The 22,574-nt window shown below is 42.3% G+C and overlaps 1 protein-coding gene across 6 annotated transcripts in view; it reads left to right on the forward strand.

Annotated features, from left to right (window-relative positions):
- Positions 1-22,574, forward strand: part of STXBP6 (syntaxin binding protein 6) — a 244,285-nt gene that overhangs the window by 166,186 nt on the left and 55,525 nt on the right. Inside the window, exon 1 of one of the 6 annotated variants that reach the window (XM_027570120.2) lies at positions 5,514-5,715. The exons of the other annotated variants lie outside the window; for them this stretch is intronic. Within the exon in view, the coding sequence (XP_027425921.1) occupies positions 5,664-5,715 (52 nt within the window). The 5' untranslated portion in view covers positions 5,514-5,663. Of the gene's footprint in view, positions 1-5,513; positions 5,716-22,574 lie in introns of those variants that run through there. 6 annotated transcript variants of the gene reach the window in all.

The raw sequence follows: 22,574 nt of genomic DNA on the forward strand, positions 1-22,574 counted from the left end.
AAGCTCCTCTCAATTTCCCAAACAGGCTGTCAGATTGAGAGGGACCAGGAGCTACTCTCAGCCTTGGCTGTGAATTAATCCCCTTGACTGTGCCTAACCCAGGAACATTCTACACCTGGTAATGGCTTGCTTTGCCCCCCACCTCCTGGCTTCAGTGCCACTGTGATGCACTGCTTCCGGGAGCTGTCACCAGCCCTCCTGGTCCTATGGGACTAGAATACAATCTTCACAGTGGGTGGGGATGTGATTCAGCTCCTTGCCTGGACATGAGCAAACCAGGCTTTAGGGCCAGCAAAACTCCTCTTCTGAGGATCCAAATGAGGCAGATTTATACTCCTCCAAGTTCCCTGGTCAGAGTTAGTTCTGCTGATGAGCAAAACCGGGTTTGGGATTAGTACTTGGGCACTGCGGGTAAGAACTCAGTCTGCTGAGATGTGTGCACTGGTGGTTGCAAGCTCCTCCCCCACTTTCCATCACAGTCAGATTCCCAGTGGTTGAGCCCCACAGATTGCCCTGTGAGATCAGAGTAGGGGCTCCCGCAAAGCAACCCACAGTGCTAAGGGAGATGGTTGTCGCCCCTGTGTGTTCTCTTTTCCCACTGGAGGAATCAAGAGGATCAGGGAGATGCTTTGTGTGGTGCTGCCCTGGCCTGAGAGTGGGCAGTGTGGTCAATGTGTAACCACTTCTCTTATCCTTCTAATGCAATCTGTCTTGATCTCTGGAGGGGATGCTTGTTCTTGCTCTACAGTCTGTCAGTGGTTTCTTATTCTTGAATAACTGTTAGTTGTTCCTGTAAAGAGGAGCCAAGTCAGGAACAACATATGCCACCATCTTGGTGACATCACTCCACCAAGTTCTGGGGGTTTTTTTTATTGCTTTTGCAAAGGGGAGCTCTATTAGAATCCCTGTCCTTGGGAAACAAGTCAGAATAGGATTCCTTCAGTGTGTCACTGAAATTTACAATGAAAATTTATTGATTCAGACATGGAGATATTGGTACCTTCTGTTCCTAAATTTCCGTTATGAATGGAAATGGGAATCATGAGCTGTTTGCAGCCATTCCTTCAGGTCATTTTAACCAACAGTTTTCAAAATTAGGCTTGAAGATATATGTTTTTGACATGAGGAAATTGTTCTGAGTTTTTTCTACTCTTTCGTAAGGACTAGATTCATCTGCAATGAGCCTCATTCCACAGAATGTAAGTGGCTGTTGGATCCGTTGAATTTCAAAGGTTTACGGAACCCTTCCCTTTTTCCTCTGTAGAAGACTGCCTTTTAGCAGAGATAGCTAGTCAGTTACATGCCAAAAAATGACTATTTCTTAATGAGGGAAGACAGTCTTTAACAAGACAGGTTTTTGTTTTGTTTTTGTTGTTTTCCCCCCTTTTAGAACATAGCTTGTTGATTTGTTCTTTTATTTGCCAGTTATTTAAGAGTTTGTGTTGTGGGAAAGTTCCAACTCAAAATATTTTAAAAAGGCATTCTTCTTGAGGAGGATAGTCTGACATTTCCATTAGCTTTTACAGAAGAATCCCAGGGGCATTTAGACACTGTGGAAGAATAAATAACTAGCCAGTGAGTCTACTCTCCAAACCAAAACAGCACAATGGAGATTTCGCAGACTGATTCCAGGCCAGCAATTGCAATGGGTCAGTTTTCTGTAATGAACTCAGTGTTTTGGAATTTTTATCTAATAGCAGCCTTTAAAAGTACTCACCATGGAGACTTTAGGGAGTGGGGAGTTCCCATGTCTAAGTTCACTTAAAGCAGATCCCTCAGCAGGTGGAGGGGGTAGAGGCCTCATTCATTACTCACAGCCCATGACATAAATTTTTGTGGTATCCTGAGACATTCTGAAAGAAAAAAGGACATTAGATAACAACTAAGGAAATCTGATTTAAGAATGGGCTTAATAAAAATGTATCAATAAGGATTCATTAGTTTCAACAGATGTACCTCCCTTACGTAAGATGTTAACAGGAGAAACTAGGTATGCCTGCAGAGGAACTCTGTATTCTCCCCACAACTTTTCTGTACATCGAAACCTGTTCTAGAATAAAAAGTTTATTAAAATATAATAGATGCCTATAGAAAATGAGGGAAGTACAGAGAAGGAAAAAAAATTTTTGGCCTGCCTACAGTTCTAACACTTAGAGGAACACTGCATTTTTAATATACTTTCATATATAGTGAAATATGTACATTATTATAAGTATGAGATATATCCATATAATTTCATAATTTCCTTTTCTTTTTTTTAAGACTTTATTTATTTATTTGAGAGATAGAGAGCACGAGAGGGAAGAGGGTCAGAGAGAGAAGCAGACTCCCCGCTGAGCAGGGAGACCGATGCGGGACTTGATCCCGGGACTCCAGGATCATGACCTGAGCTGAAGGCAGTCGCCCAATCAGCTGAGCCACCCAGGCGCCCCATAATTTCCTTTTCTAATGAACATCTTTCTATGTCATAAAATATGTTATAGAATTATAATTGTTGCGTAACACTCATAAATGAAAATATGTCTTAATGTATTTAACCAATCCCTTCTTACTGGAAATGGAAGTTACTAGCCATGTCTCATCATTATAACCAATGCCATATAATGGAAAGTTTGTTCACATTCACTATTATTTCCTCAGGAGCAGTTTCTAGAAATGGCATTACTGGCTCAAAGAATATGTAAGTTTCAAAAGTGTTGATAGCTTTTCAGTGCATAAATTTGAATTATCTATCAAGTAGAGTTGATTATGTATGAGGGAGCATTGAATTTATGGTGGAGAGGTGGTAGGCAAGAACTTAGGTCAGAAGTTGAAGGTCTGGCAGAAGCGTTCTATTTATCTCTTTGTTTTTGAAGCTTTACTGGAAATGACAATGAGTGAGGTAGAGAACTGGAAGAGAATGACTAAATCAAGCCCACTGAGGCATGTGAAAGAGCTGAATAGATGCAGGTCAGTGCAGACTTGGCAAGAAGTAGAGCTCTGGAAACAGGTGGGGCAGGTCTGCAGTTGTGGGTGCTCATCTTCTGCTGGATCCAAGGGGGAGACAAAGGTACAAGGTTCAGGCATCTCAAGGTTAGTTAAGTTGGGGCCAGGTCTAATAGGTATGGGAACCTCTTCCCCTTATGATCAATCACCCAGAAGAGGGAAGGAGGGTAGGCATTGGTGGGCACTATAGGTAGGAATCTATCTGGAGATCGGTTAAGATGTATCAGACAGTGAGGAGAGGACCCCGCCAAGGTATGGAGAAGAGAAGACTAACATACTGATTGGTACCTTTCCATATGGAGGCCATTAGCAGCCAATTTGGGGCAAATTGGAATGAACCTTTCCTATTAATGAAGATACTGGTGATATATCTGCACTGTGCAACATCCCTCCAGCTGGCCACTAGCCCCGATAGGCACAATTCTTCCCCTTTCCCACTCATTTGGTAGCAGAGCTCCAGGGTGGTGACCAGACTCTACCTACTCCTAACACTGCAATTATCCTATCAGAACTCGCCAGCCCAGATTATTAGCTTTTCAAAATCTACCAGGAACAGCCCCCAGGTAGTTTTTCTGGTCTGTCCCCCTGCCTTCAGGGAGCTCAGGTCAACTCCCATATAACCCAGATGGCTTCATGTCATGAGTAGCTCTAGGTGAACAGCAGTAGTAAGTTGTGTTTCTGTATTCAGATGTGCTCAATTTGTGAATGTCACTCTGTTGTTTGACTTGTTGTTCTTCACATTTTTTCTTACTTTGAGCATTTTCCTGCTAAAAGTTTAGATGCCTTTACTCATGATATTTTGAATGGAGGCTCAAATATTGACTTGAGTTCTTTTCTGAGGTCTGCTCCCTCAACAGGGATTTGCTTTCCTGACATAACTTGAAGAGTATGCCAACGTAAACTGCGTCTGCTGGGGGGAGCTCTGGCCACCCACCAGAGCCTGCAGAAAATGAGGAGGTTCCAGAAGACATAGATCTCCAAGGAAGATGTAGAGAGTGCTGCCTCTGAGTTTTACCCTTGAATTAATGACCCATAAACCTGAATACAGTCTGAGCCTTCCCCGCAGAAGGCCCACTCTACTATTCTCAGATTTGCAGAAAAATCCAGAAGATCAAATCTCTGGACCGCTCTGTGGTGGTAACCTTACCTGCAAAGTGTAGGGGGACGCAAGTAGGTGATAGGGGAGGGGAAAGAGTATGAGAACAATGATCTCAAAACAATAGGACAGCATCTGCACAGTATCCTTGGTTTGGGGATTCTCAAACCAATGAGAAAACACCCTTTCAGTGGATGCATATGGAAAACCTTATGAAATGTGACTCATCTGACCTTTCAAAAACTGGAATTTCCCACAATACTGCATCCTTTTTTCTGCTGTCTAGGTGTCCCTGCTCCCCTTTCTTTTCTTGTTAGGACTAGGTTCATCATAATCTGTTGGTTCATGACATATTCTCATCATTGATTCACACATGAGCCACTTCTATATATTTGGTCATTTTTAATAACTTTCTTCTACTAATGGGAACTGGGCTGCTTCCGGACTTTTGCTCTCATGTCTGCTTTGACCTCTCATTTTCACACACAGCACCCCAATCCCCAGCAGCACATCACACAGCCTGCAGGTCTCGTTGCTAGGGACGTGGCCCTCTTACTTCCTGCACATGTCCCAGCTACGACCTTCAGAAGTTCCACTGTCCTTCAGAGATGCTCCTTCCTTCTCTGTGCTCATGGAGCACAAAGCCTTCGCCAGGACAGACTGCAGGCTCACCCACAGCAGAGTAAATGTGTGGAAGCAAACTAAGCATTATTGTACCCCCGGGGGGTTGGGACTTACATTCTCTAGGAAATTTTCAAAATGTTTGATCATGTTCCTAGCCACTGCTTCCCCCCCTCCCCACCAATGTCCAAAGCAAATTCCTAGTTGAGGCCTAGCTCAGGAGACTTTCCGCTAATTTCCCTAGGGAACCCTCTAAACAATATAGTGACTTAGTAAGTCTGGGTTGTTATTTGTTTGGGGTTGGGTTTTTGAGTGTTTTCCCAGTACCCTTTAGCACAACAGTTTGGAACATGAGAAGGGGAGAAGACAAATGTCAGTTCAGTAATGTCATTTCTTGGTCCCTCACTCACAGAGGCAGCCAGACCCTTCTCAGAGTACATGGCTGTCAGGCCTCGTGGTGGACAGAGTCAGCAGTCAGTGGGTGAAGGGAGAGAGCGTATGCCCACAGGATAAAAAGAAAGAAGAAACAAGTCATGCAGGTGTTGCTCCCAGGTCAGTAGCTGGCTGGGAGCAGGGCTGCCAGACACCCCAGTGGGGAGCTTGCTGCCTCCATGACCCTTCAGGAGCTGCCCTGCAGTTGCTTGGCAATCATTCTCTCTGCTGGGCTTTTTATTGTTCACAGAGGCAGCTCCTGCCAACCAAGATCCTGTTTCTGTTTTGTAAAAAGAGTGCCTGGAGCTCAGGGGAAGAAAGGCTGTGTGGAGAGGCAAGAAACATTCAAAGGAGGGGAAGAAAATGGATTCTGCCAAGTTATTTGTACAGTTCCTCTCCTTTTTGCCTCATCTTTTCTTAAAATAATTGCTTTAGGACTATAATAGAATTGTCATCAAACCAACCCTGAGAGTCGGTTATCTTGGACGGAGACAAGTAAGAGTGCTCTGAATGAGCCCATGGTGCGTGAATGAAAAGAAATACTGATCCAGAGCTGAGAGCCAGTTGGGAACAGGAAGAGGGTGAGAGATTTTGTTGTCGTTGATCGGTAATATCTTGATGCTGAGTATTTATTCCAGTATCAAAATGGATTACAGGGGGCGCCTGGGTGGCTCAGTCGTTAAGCGTCTGCCTTCGGCTCAGGTCATGGTCCCAGGGTCCTGGGATCGAGCCCCGCATCGGGCTCCCTGCTCGGCGGGAGGCCTGCTTCTCCCTCTCCCTCTGCCTGCCGCTCCCCCTGCTTGTGCTCTCTCTCTCTGACAAATAAATAAAATCTTTAAAAAAAATGGATTACACAAAAAGCATTAGAATGCAGAGCTCCTCACTCTTTCTCCATCTTCATCCTCCTCCTCCGCTTCTAAGAAGGAAGACCTCTATTCAAATCACACGTGAGGGTGCTACAGAAGATAACAACAGCCCTAACGAAACCAATCTATGTATTATTTTCCATGTAATATTTAATTACTAATTATTTCTTAGGCATGATGAACTGAATATATGGAAATGCCCCTTCTTTTTTTCCCAAAGAGGTTATTTTCTAACCTACTTCAGTGGCATGGCTCCCGGGGTGTAATTTATTGGCCACTAGTTTTTTATTGTTCGTTTTCTCTTTTTTTTAGAGTGCACGTACTTTTACCCCTTTCCAAACTCTCAGGAGTCTTTCTCGTATTTACTCGTTGAAACACTGAGGCTTGTGGTGGCTCTGACCAAACTGGGCATAGTGAGAACTTTAGGAACAGGGCACTTCTGTCATCCTTCCTTCTTGCTCGCAGTTTCCTTTGAGGAAGAATGGACAGAGGCGTGATTGTTCCCTTACCGGTTTATAGTACTCACATAAATCTATTCAAGCAGATCTCAAACCACCTCCTGAGGAGAAAGCAAATAGCAAATTTGATTCAGACAAGAGGGCAGAGGTGGGAAGGAATGGGAAGGAAGGTGACAGGTGGGAGTGAGATGTCTCACTGTATTGCTTTTGAATCATGTGAATGTTATTACCTATTTAAAATAAAAGAAGTAAAAATGAAATTGAGAAAAGAAGGAGGAATCAGCGCAGGCAGTCATTATAAATGACTTTGAGGTCTTTGGTTATAGATCATCGTAAAAAGGCCATTCCATTCAATTGACAGACGTCCGGCTGACTGTCTAGATGCCCCAGTGAGTGGCCAGGCTCTCATATGCTCTCTGCTGTTTAACCACATCATGTTCATATTGCTCAGACTTCTTGGTATTCCCTATAGACTCCAGCAATACAGATTATGTATTATGCCAAATATATATCTACTGAAATGAATCAAACACTCTTAAGGTGGAGTTTTGTGAGGGGGAAGCCAAGCTTAAAAAGTAAAATATTTTTATAATCCCTGGCATATAAGAAAATTGCAGAAAACCAACCAAGCTCAACATGTTCAGCTCAAAACACTAGTTAAGCTATGTGTTAAATTACAGTGCCAAAATTCATTCACTTTCCATTTGCATCTGGTTCATCATTGCTGTAATTTTTAATGTTCTTAAACATTACCTGTTGAAGTTGTTCAAAATCCAATAAGTGCATTCACATACCCAATTAAATGCCCAATTACCAATTTTAGGCTCTTGACTTACATTTTAAAATGAGATGAACCTCGCCCTGCAGCTGAATTGTTAATGGATGGCAGATCTCAAGGGAAGTAAGATTTTTAACTGTTCTCACGCAGAAACCATGTTCCCATGGTTCCCATGTCCTTAACTGCTTCTACATCAAACCCTATGTGCTGTCCCGAATGAGTGTGAGTTATAACTGTGGGTGTCCTTTCAAGAAGAGGAAGAAAATCGAGGGCAAACAGGAGTCAATGGAGCCTGGGCAGGGGCACTGGAATAATTTCCTCTTCAAGAAAATAATAGTGCCTTGTGTTGAGGCCAGGAAACAAGACCAGGAAGCTGGGAGTTATGCTTTTGAATATAAATATGTATTTAACAAAATTACTTCCTAAACATTGAGTTTAAGCATAGAGGAGTATCCAGGATTTTTGGCCAGGAAGTAGGTTGTCTTCAGATTCATCCCAGGTCAAGGTAATCTAAAAGAAATTAGCTGCTTTCTGGGTGGTCTTATTGCTGTACTTGTAAACTGGCCCATCCCAGTCAGTAAGGACTTGTCTTTTTATTCTCTTCAGAAGCACAGTGGATGGTTTGAGGCATAAATCAGATCTGCTTCTTGCTTTGATCCTTATAAGCCCTACCCATCCTTTCAGCTAGAGCTCAGATGGCACTTCTTTCATAAAGAAGCTGTCCTTCGTCTCCCAAAAACCCAACCTCTCACCCCACTTCCCTCTTCCACTGAGTATGTGTTCTTTGCCTCCTCCAGACACCTAATGATACGCCTCCTGCTGGTAAGAAATACACATTGTGGCATTTATCATGTCCTGCCTTGCATTTTAGCGCTTATGGACTTGTCCTTTCTGTACTAAAATGCAAACTTCCTGAGGAATAGGGCTCTACTTGCCTCCCCTTGTCCTTATTTCCACCCTCAGCTCACCTCCCTTCCCTCCACCCTCACCCCTTGTGCATCACTTTTCCTTCATTGTGCGCACAATAAATATTTGTTGAATGGATGTTATCAGTGCCTTCAGATTTTTCCAGAAGAATAGAATAGTCACACTGCTTTATGATCCAAGTGTTGGCAGTTTAAATTCGTAAGCAAAACAAAATTTACATAAACGTCTCATATTCAGCTATGATTCCCTCCAGGGGAATGTAGGAAAGTTATGAGCATAATGTTTTGCCACTCCCAAAGGAATAGTTTTCTTCTACCATGTAGCTGTCTTCCTGCTAAGAGACCTCCCCTTGCCACTCCTCACCCCAACCTTTCATCAGCCCTGCAGTCCCCTGTTAGCAGAGCTGTGACAGGCTCTTTGATTAAGAATCTCAGAAGAGTCGAGGACAATGACTGGGAAGAAGAAATTGAAGATAGCCCTTGTGGGTTCGACATTTTAAAATGAGTAGGTATTTTATTTGGAAAGATAGACCTTACTATTTCTAGCAATACAGTGGTTTTCTATGTTTGTTATTAGAGACATCTAGACATCGTTTGGTGCAGCATACATTAGTGTCACACACAGAACCATAGAATGTGACAAGTGGAAGGGGCGCGTGACTTTCTTCTGGTCTAGTTTCATCCTAGAAAGAATGAAATTGAGACCTAAACAGTAAAAGACCCACATCGAAAACACCCACAGGCGGATAGGCAGAGTGAGTGCAAGAACCAGAGCTCCCTGAGTCTAGTCCAGGGCTTGCTGCCTCTCTCTGAAGCTTCCTCCTCTCAGAGTCAGTGCTGCGATTCAGTGAGCTCCATTCCAATGCTAATGGACCCAGGTTCCTTCCCCCACGCAGAGCAGCTTCCTCCACAGAGGAGATGGCTTAGTTTCTAGGCCAGGTCTGGAGTCTGTGATGCTGTTGTGTTCCACAGTGGAACAAGTAAGGAACTACAGGGCGATCCAATACCAGGAACATGGTCCCCTGCTGGAGAGCCATTTTAATGAGCATGTCCTTCTGACAGGTGTCAGGAAGGAGCATTTCCTCCCTCGCAGGAAATGGCAGGTTGAGCTGTGGTTCTTTGAAAGGGACCTTTCTAAGGTTCCAGCAAGAAACATGTTATGTATTCTCACATAAGTTTCCTTTTACTTTGTTGTCTCAGCAAACAACTTTTTCCCCCCTCATATCTGAAAAGTAGCTGTTTAATTAGCTTTACTTTTTCAATTAAGATGACCTTCCATCCATGACAATGCATGAACCATACTAGCGTTCTGCTTGGTTTATATTTCGATGAACAAAGCTTGTTTACATTAGGAAGTAATTTGGGTTCCAGCTGTTTTTCTCCAAAGCCTTTCAAGCATGGTGGCCAAGGTGACATGGATGGGATAGAGCCTGTGGCATAGTGTGGTATGTACCTATGGCCAGAACTAGAGCAAGGGCTTTTGACGATCCTCATTGGAACATGCCTTTCTTTGAACCAGAAATGGAGGCTGGTAGTCTAATGAATCCCATTATAACACAAATCTGATATAAGGGCATAAACACGGGACACCAGAATCAGAGTAACTAATCCTCTCATCCCCTCTGGCGTTGATATGCAGCCTGGATCCTGCTACACACACACATACACACACACACACACACACACACACACACACACACACACTCAGGCCACTGGCCAGCAAATTTTCCTTGTACCCTCAAAAGGTGGAGAGAAGGAGTGAGCATTTTACCAAGGACAAAATGGGAGGGGTGGATTTCCCCTATCTCTTATAAATTGCCATTACTTAGGATGTAAAATTCCCATTTGCAGTGCTCAGTGTATGCTAATTTTAGTTTGTGATCCTGCAAAGGCTTCCCTTATCTCATTGATAAGGCAGTAGAATTGACAGTGGAGATCTTCGGCACCTGCACATCAGCAAGAGTAGGCCCCTCAGCTCTCCGAGGTGGGTATGGTGGTCTGTGGATTGTCAGACAGGATGTCTTAGGAACAGAGTGTACGCAGGAGTCCAAGTGGATATGGCTGCCCTTATGTGGATATGGACACTGTCCTTATGAGTTCTTCTCCCACACCCTCATGTTTCTATCACGGAAAAAGGAGATGGAATTTCATCCACAGAATGAACCTCCTTCCAAAGGAAGAGGGAGAAGGGAGAAAGTTCATGGTTGTGGTTCAGCACAAAGGAGGAAAAAAAAAAAAAAAACGTGGCATGCAAAAGGCAGTGACCTTTCCTGCCCTTCCTTCTAGGGGCCACCACAAGGGCTCAAGTCCAGACATGGAAGTCACTGTTCTCATTTGTTCATGTCATTAGAATCTCAAACCAGTCACGCTGTAGCTGTTTCCCACCTATGCTCTCTCCACTCTGGAAATGTGGCTCTTTCACCTTACATTCTTGTACTTGAAAGAGTGACTATCCTCAGGATGTAGTCCTCCTCCTCTCTGAGAGATCCTATTTCATCTCTTTCTTCAAGTCTCCCTTTAGAATTTGCCTCCTCTGAAAACTGGCCCGCCTCTTCGGGCCTGTTGAACCCTCCATTTGCACTGAAATATAAATTACCATTTCTCACTTGATTTTTTTTCTTCATCTAAATGTAATCTGAAAACCCTTTGAGAAGCGGGGACTATATCCTATTTTGCCTGGAGTGCCAAAAAATTAATTAATAAACAAGAAGAGCCTACTATAATATTATCAGGGAATACATTTTCATTTGAGGGAGCCTCCTGGGTTCTGAATTTAGAATATTTGATAATTCATCGTAAGTTTGGCTAAAGCTCCCTTTGCACTTCCTGTGGGGGAAAAATGCTTCCCAAGCAAATGAAGAGAATGCTAAAATAGGTACAAAAAAAGTTTAACCTATTAAACTGAACAAACACCAAAAAAACCCCTGCAGTTTAGGACTGATCATTAGCTTGTAAACAGCATATTTCCTTTGTGTTCCTGAATTAGATTCAGTATAACAGAGTCCTAAAATGAGTGTTAAAAAGAAATACCATAGACCTTTTAGGAAAGGGTGGGAATGTGGACTAGACAGCCAAGGAAATTCTTGTGGCAGAGGAAGGATCTGGAATTGACCTGTGAAGGGTGGGCACAATTTAGATTTGCAGGAGGTGGCTGTGAAGGCATCCCAGGCTGAGAAGTGTCTGGGAACAGAGGCATGCAGCCAGGCAGGCTAGGACATGTGCAAGGCCCTGGCACTTTAAGATGCCAAGTCTCTGGTGGAGTCGGTCTGAGAAGGACAGAATAGAAAGTAAGGTTGGATAGGTGGGGACCAGCCAGGCATCCAGCACCCAGGGACACTTATGATCCATTGCACTGTAAATTACTTAAGGAGTCAAACACTTATTTTTCTAAAAATAAGTTTATAATTCAGACTTGAATTCTCAGGGCTTCCGAGTGCTTCTTCCCATCAGGTTAACATCTTCTACATGTGACAGGATGATTGACAGCAATGGGAAGGACTAGTACCCAGAGCCATTTGTGCAGATTTCTTTCTAACTGAGGATCTACAGATGGTGGCCTGGCATCAAGAGGGCAGCCTTTACGATATATCTGGGGTGGACACTGGCTTCTCACTGTAGAACTCTCAGTGATGTCATTGACCTTCTTAGCAGAGGAAACACATAGGAAAGAAACATTAATTCTGTCCTTGTAATAATATCAGACCCTAAAGTGGCCTTTGTGATGTGTGTTAGTCACTTCCTCAGAGTCTGCTTGGAATTGGCACAGTTTTGTCAGTGCTTATAGTTTTGTGATGGTTTGTGTGATGTGTGCTGTACAAGTATCTCGGAACTCCAAAATGTGCATGCTCAGCGTCGTATATGATCAGTGACCGCACACATAACACCACAATAGCAGAGAGGTCCAGGAATCTATGATTTTGTTGATAGGCTAAAATTTGAGTTTGAAGAAGTAAATCTTTATGGGAATCTTGGCATAGTTTAGTTTCTCTGTTTATTTAATATTGCTAGTTCCAGGAGAGATTTCTTCCTTCACACAGGTGCCAGTATCCCTTGATGCTAAGGTCTACTGAAGGCTCAGCAAAGTCTCATTAAAGAATGGATCTGTTGGCCATGGGGATCTTGGCCTGTGGAGTCAAGTGGGAAAAAAAAAAAAAAAAAAAAACGGGTACAAATGTGTACCTGATCTAAGAAGGCCTCTCTAAGGATGATCAGAAACTCGATTTCATTCAGCCATCAGTGGAACAAGAAAGAGACGGCAGGTACAAAGCCTGTATTACCTCATTGTTCCACAGAGACAGGTTCTTATGAAGTTACAGCCTCCTGTGAGCACAGTGCTTCTTTCAAGTCCATGGTCCTTGGCGGTGAGATTTGAGTGGACTAGAACTTAGGTTATGGGAAGCTATCCAAGTGGCTGAGTTAGTGATACTATAACATTTGGAAAATGTGACCCATCCTCATCACAAACCCTCCAGGCCCCATCCTGCAGTGAGCCTTGGTGGGAAAGCAGCAGCACGGTGCTGTGGAGATGAGATCTTTTATCATTTGCTTCTGCAGGTAGTAAATATTCAGCTGGTTGCCGCATTGTGAGGCTTCTGGTGACCTTTGGACCCCTCACATCATCATCTGGCACATTCCTGATACACAGTTTGCCAGAGCGAGACCTCTGGCACATACTCATCCTCTCCATGGCAATTCTTCAAACCATGGAAAACTGCCAACTACACCTACACTGTTGGATAGACTTCATGCACAGCCTTTCATTTTGTATCTTTTCTTTCCTTTTTTCTTTTTTTTTCATTTCGTATCTTTTTATTTCCAGTGCCATCCTGCCACTTTCTAACCCCCATTCCCTGATATTCACAACATTCATGCAACAGATAGTAGTGATGCTTAGTGCACACAAGGAATCCTGCTAGATACTTCACTGTACTTTGATTAGGAGTGGGGGCTGGAGAAGGGATAGATGCAAAAGCCATGATTAACAGTGTAAAATTCTTTAGTGAGAATAGGAAATAGCTTCTCTCCGTCAAGGTGCTCAAAAGGGGCTTATATACCTGCCATATGGAAATAGTGGCAAAAAAGAACGTAATAAGTAGGCAAAATATTGGGACTTGGTGACTGGCTTATAGAAAAAAATACAAGTTTAGAATGTCAATTAAAACTTTAATCTCTTTGAGAATGTGGCCATACAATGGCTCCCTAAGTACTCACAGTAGAAGATGACCATAAGCGTGCAGCATCATGGTTTTCGAAAATACTGGCATACCCGAATAGGAATCCAGATCAGTCCAATGCTGAATGGGAACTTGTTGCATTGTGTTCTCCTTTTTAAAGTGTATTTAGATCTAGCTCTTTGTCCTAAAGGGAACATGAAGAACTCAGCTTGGAGGTCCGTGGAGGTAGTCATTGAAAAAGAAGACCCATCTGGGTAGGCTGAAGGAACTGGCAAGGTTTTAACTAGGAGAAAACTGGAGACCAATTAAATGACTTTCAAGAATATGAAATGCAAATGGCATTAATCATAACCTCAAAGGAGAGTTTCTCATCATGAAGCTCTTTATTAGGGTGAGTTGTAAATTATTGTGGAGGTAAAAAGAAGTTAGAGAAAGAATCTTTATAAAGTAGCGGAGAAGGTAGCATGCCCAAGACATGGGTGGAGAGTAAACCTCTTGAGACATCTTCCAACTCTGTAATTCTGTATTGCCTAATTCTGTACTGACTGCAGGAGAAGTGCAACCCACACATGTAGAATCAGTTAAGGGAGCTTTAGTTATGTAAAACTGGTGTAACATAGCAAACAGAACTTTAACTTGTACCTTGAAAGAAGGCAAAACGTTGCTTTTGAATGCGCCAGTGAGGTTAGAATTTTTAGTATTTCGCTGGTCTAAGGAATTTACATATTTTGTCCCTGGTTATATGTGCTAAGTTTAGTTTTAAAGCTAGTTTAAGTTACCTTGCAATGCAAAATTGGTGATTTCTACCCCAAAATTACAGTCAGAATAGACTGAAGTTCTGAAGTTTTGGCACCAGATTAATTTCACGCAAAGGCTTTGAGAATTCAAAGTTAGTAGGTCCACTTACTAGCTAGCATGTGTGATTCTTCATAACGTACTCTCTACCTAACATAAACCATGTCTATCTATAATGCTTGCTCTTGCTATTAAAGAAAATATAATACCTTCTTTACTTCCCTAGTGGAGGGCACACAGTGGCATTCAGTAAAACTGAGAAACTGCACTCCGTAGGGTATACACCAGAAGGTGGGGTAAGCGCTCAGCTCTGTCCCTGAGCCCCACGGGAACAGACTTTAGTGACCACGGTCAGCGTTTGCTGAGAGCAGCAGCTCCTCTCCTTGGCCCAGTATGGTGACCACTCTCTGATTCAGATTGGCCTGATCGAATAGCCTCTGGTCTAGGCTCCACGTCTGAAGGAGAGGAAAGATACCATGGGGCAAGCAAGCGGAGGCCTGCCGACATGACCAGCTGAGTTGTGAGAAGAGCTAACATATCAATCATTAGTTGTGCCTCATCTCCTTAAGACAGTTTGTCCTCCAATTATGCTCCAATTTATGGGGAAATTGCCAGTGGGGAATTGGGTAGAGAAAGCTGAGCATATCCCCACTCATTCAGCATCAGAGGGTCAGGTGTTTCGCTTCTTTTGTTCTGAATCTTCATCAAGGCCATGCTGTTGGAAGATCCCCAGGGATTTTTCTTCAGAAGGAATCATTTAACACAAGTGCCATCATTTATTTCAGAAATGATTCCTAGGCTGTCCATAAATACTAATGAGGTGCATAACAGTGTACTGCCCCTCAGCATCTGCAGCAGGAAGCACGGAGGTGCTGGCTATCTCTGCTTGGCGAACAGCTCTACCACATGTCAGAATCTATAGTCAGGTGTGCCTGGTTTTTTTTTTTTTTCCTTCTCCCATATTGCCTTAAATGAACCCAGACAGAAATAAAACAGACATGGCCAAAAAGAGAGTAGGGTAGGTGAGATATTGCTAACCACACATTGGTACATACAGCAAATCCTTGATCATTCCTGATGAGAATGGAGATACTTCATGCGACGCATACTTGAGTTAGGACTCTGGGTAGGGCACCCCGCCAGGCTCTGAAGTAGACGTAAACTCTAATTCTCAGGTTACTGATAATCTGGTAGCTGAGATCGCACATACAGATAAATACAAATGTCTTCATTCCGACACACGTACAAAGCGTGATATTCGATGGACAGTGGCGTACAGTGCACTAGGCCTTAGGGTGTGAAGCTGACTGGGACTTGGTGACTGACCTTGAGGATGCCCTCTGGGAGGGAGGTCAACAGCTATGGAGAGTAGGACAGACTGCCCCTTTTCTGTGTGTCCATGACTGCCATCAGTCTAAGCCACCATTGCCTCTCCTGGATTCTTGCGGTAGATGCCACCCCCCCACCCTGTGATTTCCCTGCCTTCCCACACACTCCTGCATGCCCTATTGCCCGATAGCAGTTGGCCAACACTTTTCAAATGTAAACGAGATCCTGCTACACCAGTGCCTCATCCTTACCCAGGCTGGGACACCGGGACCTTTGTGAGCCCACAAATTGCTTGCCTCCATGAACTCACTCATTCTTTCCTTTTCTCGGGCTTCTTTCTCTCCCTTGAACATGTCAAGCTCTTTTCCACCTCTGACCTTTGCCACTAACTTTTGTGCCTGATGAAACAAGGAAAATGAGGACAGAAGAAAAAGCTATTGTGTTTAGTTAGGAGGCGTTTTCATGTTCATGGGGCAGTTGCTAGAGCACGGGAAGGGCACAGGGAAGTAATGGAACTTCTCTCATCACCACACGTTTCAAAAGAATGGGCAGGACTTGAGGACTGGCCTTGTTAATAGAAGATTCTCATGGGAAAAGAAAACATTAAGCATGTTCACAGGCGGAGTGGAAGAAGTCTGAAAAGATGAAGACGGAAAGCTTCATCCCAGAGGAGGGGTAACTGGAGTGTTTCCAGAATAGACAGGCAGGGAGAGGACCATGAACCCAACTGGAGAATTTTCTAAATAGGATATGCTTTTCAAATACCAAGGTAGATTTTTATAAAAGCCAGTGTCAGAATTGCTGTGAATAAATTCACTTCTGTTATGGACTGAATGTTTGTGGCTCCCCCAAATTCGTATGTTGGAATCCTAAACCCCAATGTGATGGTATTAGGAGGTGGGGCCTTTGAGAGGTGATTAGATCATGAATAAGATGAAAAAGATGAGTGCCCTTTTATTTAAGAAAAAGAAAAAGACCCCAGAAAGCTCCTTGCCCCTTCTTCCATGTGGACACAGGGAGAAGGCAACTATGAAGCAGAAAGTGAGCTCTCGCCAGACACTGACTCTTAGACTTCCCAACCTCCAGAACTGTGCGAAGTAAATTTCTGACGTTTATAAGCGCTCCAGTATGTGGTACTTCATTATAGTCATCCAAACAGATGAAGACAACTTGCAAGTTTGCACATTCTTTCCGTGTAGAGAATATACTGGGTGCTGTGATTCTGTTACCAACAGTAACCTTGGAATGAACTGATTGGGGCTGAGATATGCCTATCAGGTTGGTGATTTCGAATGGGTACCAATTCTTAAACCCTGTCGTCATCATCACCATCTTCATCATCATCATAATTGTTGTTGGTGGTTTACATTTTATTAAGGTATAGCTTACCTATTGCAAGTTATAGAGATCTTAAGTGTACTATTCAGTGGGTTTTTTATCTGCATAAAAACCCATGTCCTCATCACCCATATCAACATACAGAACTTTTCCAACATCCCAGGAGCCTCCTATCTACCTCCATCAAAGGCAATCTCTATTTTGACCACAACTGCCATAGATCAGTTTGTGAATTTTTTAACAGCTTTATTTTATTGAGGTATAATTAACTTATCTGAGTGGTACAGTTGGTGAGTTTTTACACATATATATATATATGTATATATACACCCATGAAATCACCACAATCAAAATGATAAGCCTATCATCCCCAAATTTCCCTCACTGGCCCCCAACATTCCCATATTCCGTGTCTGCATGCAACCACTCATTTGCTTTCTGTCCTAGACATCAGTTTGCATCTCCTAAAATTTTATATAAATAGAAACATATATAGTATGTACTCTTTTCTGGTCTGCCTTTCACTCGGCATAATTATGTTGAGATGGATCTTTAGGTTGTTTCCAGTTTTTGCCTATTACAAATGAAACTGCTGTGAATATCTGTGCACGAGCAAATACATGGTAGGGTCAGTCTTTTTCATTTTAGGCATTCTAAGAGGTGTGTCATGTGTCATAATGGTTCCAGTGTCCCATTTCCCCGATGATTAATAATGTTAAGCATCTTTTCCTGTGCTTTTTTTTTCCACCCACATCTTCTTTAAGAAGTATTTGTTCACATCTTCTACACATTTTTTAAAAAGTAGGTTTCTTTTTATTGAGTTTCAAGAGTTTTAGAAGTATAAAGTTATAAACATAGAAGTCCTTTATCAGATTTTCAAATATTTTCTCCCAGTTTGTGCGTTGTCTTTTTCGTTCTCCTGAAGGGCAGAAGTTTTAAATTTTGGCCCTACCTAATTTCTTCTTTCGTGAATCGTGCTTTTAGTGCCAAATCTAAGAAGCCTCGCCTCGCCCAAGGTCACAAAGATTTCCTTCTGTGTTTCCTCCTAAAAGTTTTATAGTTTTAGGCTTTCACACGTAGGTCTCTGATCCATTTTGACGTATATGGTACAAAGTATGAGCTGAAGTTCCATTTCTTAGCATGCAGATGTCCAGTTCCAGTATCATCTGTTGAAAAAACTATCCTGTCTCCAAGGCACTGCCTTTGCACTTTTTTTGAATACCAATTTCCCATATATATGCAGGTCTTTTTCTGGACTCTGTTCCACTGACCTGTGTGTCTGTCTTGACACCAGTGCCACAGATGTCTTGTTTAGTCAAATAACAAGCTTATAAGTGGGTAATATCAGTTTTCCACAACTTGGTTCTCTTTTTCCCCTCAGAGTTATTTTTGCTCTTTAAGATCAGTTTTCTAGTCTGCCTGGTGAAAACTCTTTCCAAAGCCTGTTTCCTCTATTCGTTGTGAATGGTTCTTTCTCTGGCCTCAGGTAATTTCCTCACGTACATGTGGTGAGAAATACGCAGCTAGCTACTCAAGGCTGAATGTCTGCAGATCCCCAGTGTTCTTTCTGTGTGTAGTTTTTCTCTTCTTCCTTACTCTGACGTGAGAATATTGAACCCTGGGGCTCCCCAGGCTCTCAGCTCTGTCTCTTCAACTCACAGAATCTGCCAGTCTCTGCCTAGGCTCCTCCTCCGTGCACCACAGCCTGGAAGAAACTCTCAACGCAGCAAATAAACACAGGTGATCATAGGGCTCACCTCATTCATTTCCCATTTCTCAAGGATCTGTCCTTCATTGTTGCACATATTTTGTCCATTTTGGGTTGCTTCAGGCAGAAGGGTGGACACAGCACCACTCATTTCTGTTTGTGTAGACACAGGAGTAGAATTCCTGGGTCGCGGAATATTGCATGTTTAGCATTAGTAGATATTGCCTAGAGTTTACCAAGATAAATTCAGTTAATTTTAATTATAGATCTGTTTCATTCATGTAAATGACATTTGTCTTACCCAGAACATGCCACTAGATTTTAGTCCTCCATTTAACACAGTAAAGAGAAGGTGGCAGGTTCTTAGTGACATCATTCACTTTTTTTAGATGTTTAGTCAGTGATGTACACCCTCATTTAACTTGTATTATTCCAAGTATTAAGTAAGTGGTGGTGGAGGCGAAGAAGAAGGAAAGCAGAGAGAACAGGTAGGTCGGTCTTTGCTTGACTGGTAGTCGTAATTATATTTGACAGCCTGTTTGCTAAGTAATAACAGCTTTGATTTTTCCAGAAACCTAGTGATATTATATGTTTAGTACCTAGTCCATTAGAAAATTCTCTGCTGTTTTGCCTCCTTCAAGGCAGAAAAAAATTATTTTGCGGGGAGTAGTCTTCTCACATCGAAGGAGATCCCCATCCACTTAACATTCTCCCATGGTTCTTTTAGACTGACTACTCATAAGATTATATGCTCAGCAGTGGGTGCATAATGTCAGGGAACATCGCACCAGGCCCTTCCTCCACACGATGGTGAGTGAATGCCCCTCTTCACAGCTGCTGAGGGACAAGGAAGTAGAGGCTGCAGGAATGACTCACTCTCTTCTCACTATTAGGGGTATTTGAGCTCTAGAAGGCTCTTTAGCCACCCTTCCAGATAAAATACACAGTGAATTTCTACCAAGTATGACACTTCCCTCCAGAGGGTCGCTCCTTGGCCTAGATATAATGGAAAATAGCAAGGCAAGCATAACATTAAAGTAATCTCTTTTTCAAGTTTTTATTCCCAGCCCTTGAGCTTCTTGTGGAGTAATTTAATTCGTTCTTGAGTCAGGTACTGCTTCTTTGATGCCTTTGTCTTTAGATCCTCTGTTTGTAAATCTCCCAAAAGAATAGATCAAAAATGATGTTTACATCTGTTTCCAGAATTGAGGAAGTAAGAACAGAACAAGACTCTCTGACTGTAGTTAACCCCTTCTGTTATTGCCCTGCATGTTACAGGGTTTGGGATTAGATTTAATCTCCTCAGTAGCCACCGTGGTTCTCACTGCTCTAAGCATCTGTTTCCTTGGCTTGGGCCTGTTTGTTCGTTTCAAGTTACACCACATAAATCAGATATGTTATACCCTCTCCGTATAAGGTGTGAAGTTGCAATAGCTAATACTAGCAGGGTCTTATAATTCATTGTAGGTTTACTCTTTATCTAAAATGCATGCAAATTGATTTTCTCCTCAAGTCCATGGAGAAAAGTCTCAGGAAGCTAAAAAAAAAAAAAAAAATCATGCACAATGGGAAATCTTGGATTGCTGAATCTCAAGCCCGAAATTGTGTTTTCAGGGAGGCTGAAGCAAACAGAATTGCTTACAAGGAGATGCTGCTAGAATAAGGATTGCAGGAAAAGAGATTTCCTACAAAGTTCTAACCCAAAATGTATCTCCTTCTAGTGTCCTGATATTTCTGTAAGTTCTTGGGTTTTGCCATTTTCTCTACTCTCCCTAGTTGTCAGGATACTCTTCTTTTCTAGTAAGAAAATAGTGCAAATCCCTTACAACTGTGGTTTGACCGTGAAACAAAACACTTGAACCTGAAATAAATTTTTGGTTGATCTGTGGTTTCCGGTGGGCTTAGAAACTGTTCTTCCTTTCGTTGAGGAGCTGTTCATTTGTTCCCTCCTTCATGTGTGCACGCATACATAAACTAGCGCTTTGTATGCTCTCAAGACATCATGATGCCAGCATGGAGGGGACACCTTCGGTCTTGCAGTGGGGAACGCAAACCTTCTGGAGATTTAAGCTTTCTGATTCCCAGCTAAAGATGTAACAGCCCAAGACCACCTGTGGTGCACCTGACCCCCTCTGTAGTCATTGACTTGAAAAGTAGAATAGCCTTTAAAAAAAAAAAAAAGAAACTACATATTTTTACAATTAAAAAAATAAAGAACAGGGTAAAGGAGATTAAAAATAGAAGGGACAAGGTTTTAGAAATACCAATTAGATCCCATATTGATATGTGACATTGAAGTTGCATGTTCCAAAAGTAATACCATTTCCTTGTTGGTAAATTGCAAATATTGAAACCCAGTAGTACTTCCGGCAAAGTTGGTGTGGGGGGTGTCGCTGGCTCTATTGATGTGTAAGTTGTTAGATACCATCCATATGGTGCTGTACCTTCATACTTGGGCTTTTAAGCATCCTTCCTAAGGAATGCTTGATGCAAGATGTTTCTTATTCCCCTCCTTCTCCTGAAGGATTTCTCCAAATTTCTGTGCAAGAAGTTTCCCAAGTAGTTCCTTTTTCAGTATCCCTTTGGAAAAATTTCCAAGGCTTTCAATCTCTTCATCCTCCCATTCCTTCTCCAATTTGGAGGGGAGAATGTGATATAAGGTACAGGCCTTGGAATTAGTGATACCAAATAAGGAGTCTTCTGTGTGGAAAACTTCTTTCTTTGTGACTATCCCTAGTGTAGTCTCAGGAAGTCTGTCTTTAAGAACAAACCTCAAAGCCCTTGTGCACTGATCTCCCCTGTCCTCCCCTTTAGGGTTAGTGGAGCGGGGACTGTTGAAGGCCATCCTACACTCTTCCCCAGGGGTTGGTGCTCAAAATTGAATACCACTGTTTTTGCTGTGGTTTTTGTTTATTTGGATGAAAAATGCCCCCTAAAATAGATTCAAGAATACCCTTTCAGGCCTATTTGGGTCCTGTCAGGAATCTGGCCAGAGAGCCCCCAGAACCTGACATAGGGAGGAGAGGGCCCCAAAGCTAAACTCAGCCATTTCATGAATTGGTCTGGTTAGAGCCTGTGAAGTCTGAACATTTATTATATCCTAAATGGGAACACACTTTGAGAAATACTCTTGGAAGTCAATGATCAACCCTGTGTAGAGCACACCGTGCTCCATTTCCCAGTAACTATAGCAGTGATGATGTTCCCCTGTTCTGAAAATATTTGAAGGAATAATCTTTATATTCTTGCTTCTTGGCTTTGTAAGCATTCAGCTGTCTCACCAGAAAGAACTGCGGATGCAGCCTCAGACCTGATACTTATTTCTCCGTAGGTACTGTGAAATCCACCTAGAATTATCATATATTAGAGTTTTGGGAGAGCATTAAGGAAACTAGTTCCAAGTAATCATTTCTCACATTGGTCCCTGAGCCCAGTTCTTTACCACATCAGCATCCAGGAGGTGTGCTCAATCTTGCTTTTACTTCTGGAACCACATTTCAGAGGATTTCTCTCTCTTTTTTTCCTTCATGTCAGCCACCTCTGACAAAGAGCCACCCTGATAAAATTCTATGTGGACATCACTTTTATTCCTTGCTCCAAATTTTTTCTGATCAACAGGATTGTTGAAGTCAAAATGTCTGGCCATTGGACCCCAGCAGAGTAGAGAGCTAAAACATACCACAAAACGCTCACTTTTCACTTTTAACTATAAGAACTATAAGGTCATGGTAGGAATAAGCGTGATGAAATTTTAAGGTATTTTAGGTACTAGTTATGGTAAGCTCTGCATTTTAGCTACCTAGCCTCAATATCAAACTATATTATAGATAGGATTTGTTCTTCAGCATCTTTTAAAATAGAAATGATCACATAAAAATGTAAGATGATTCAGTTGGAGTTTAATGTGTATAAGAAATGTGTGTGCAAATGTTAGTGAATATATGAAAATACCTATGAAAAATGAAATGTAGAGGCTATTGAGGTGATGAGTAATAATTTTGTTTATAAGATGATTATTTGTTTCTTTTAAAACTGAAACTAGATATTTTGTGTCTTGAGCAAAATTGA

Source organism: Zalophus californianus, chromosome 6 (assembly GCF_009762305.2).
Source record: "Zalophus californianus isolate mZalCal1 chromosome 6, mZalCal1.pri.v2, whole genome shotgun sequence".
Classification (NCBI taxonomy): domain Eukaryota; kingdom Metazoa; phylum Chordata; class Mammalia; order Carnivora; family Otariidae; genus Zalophus; species Zalophus californianus.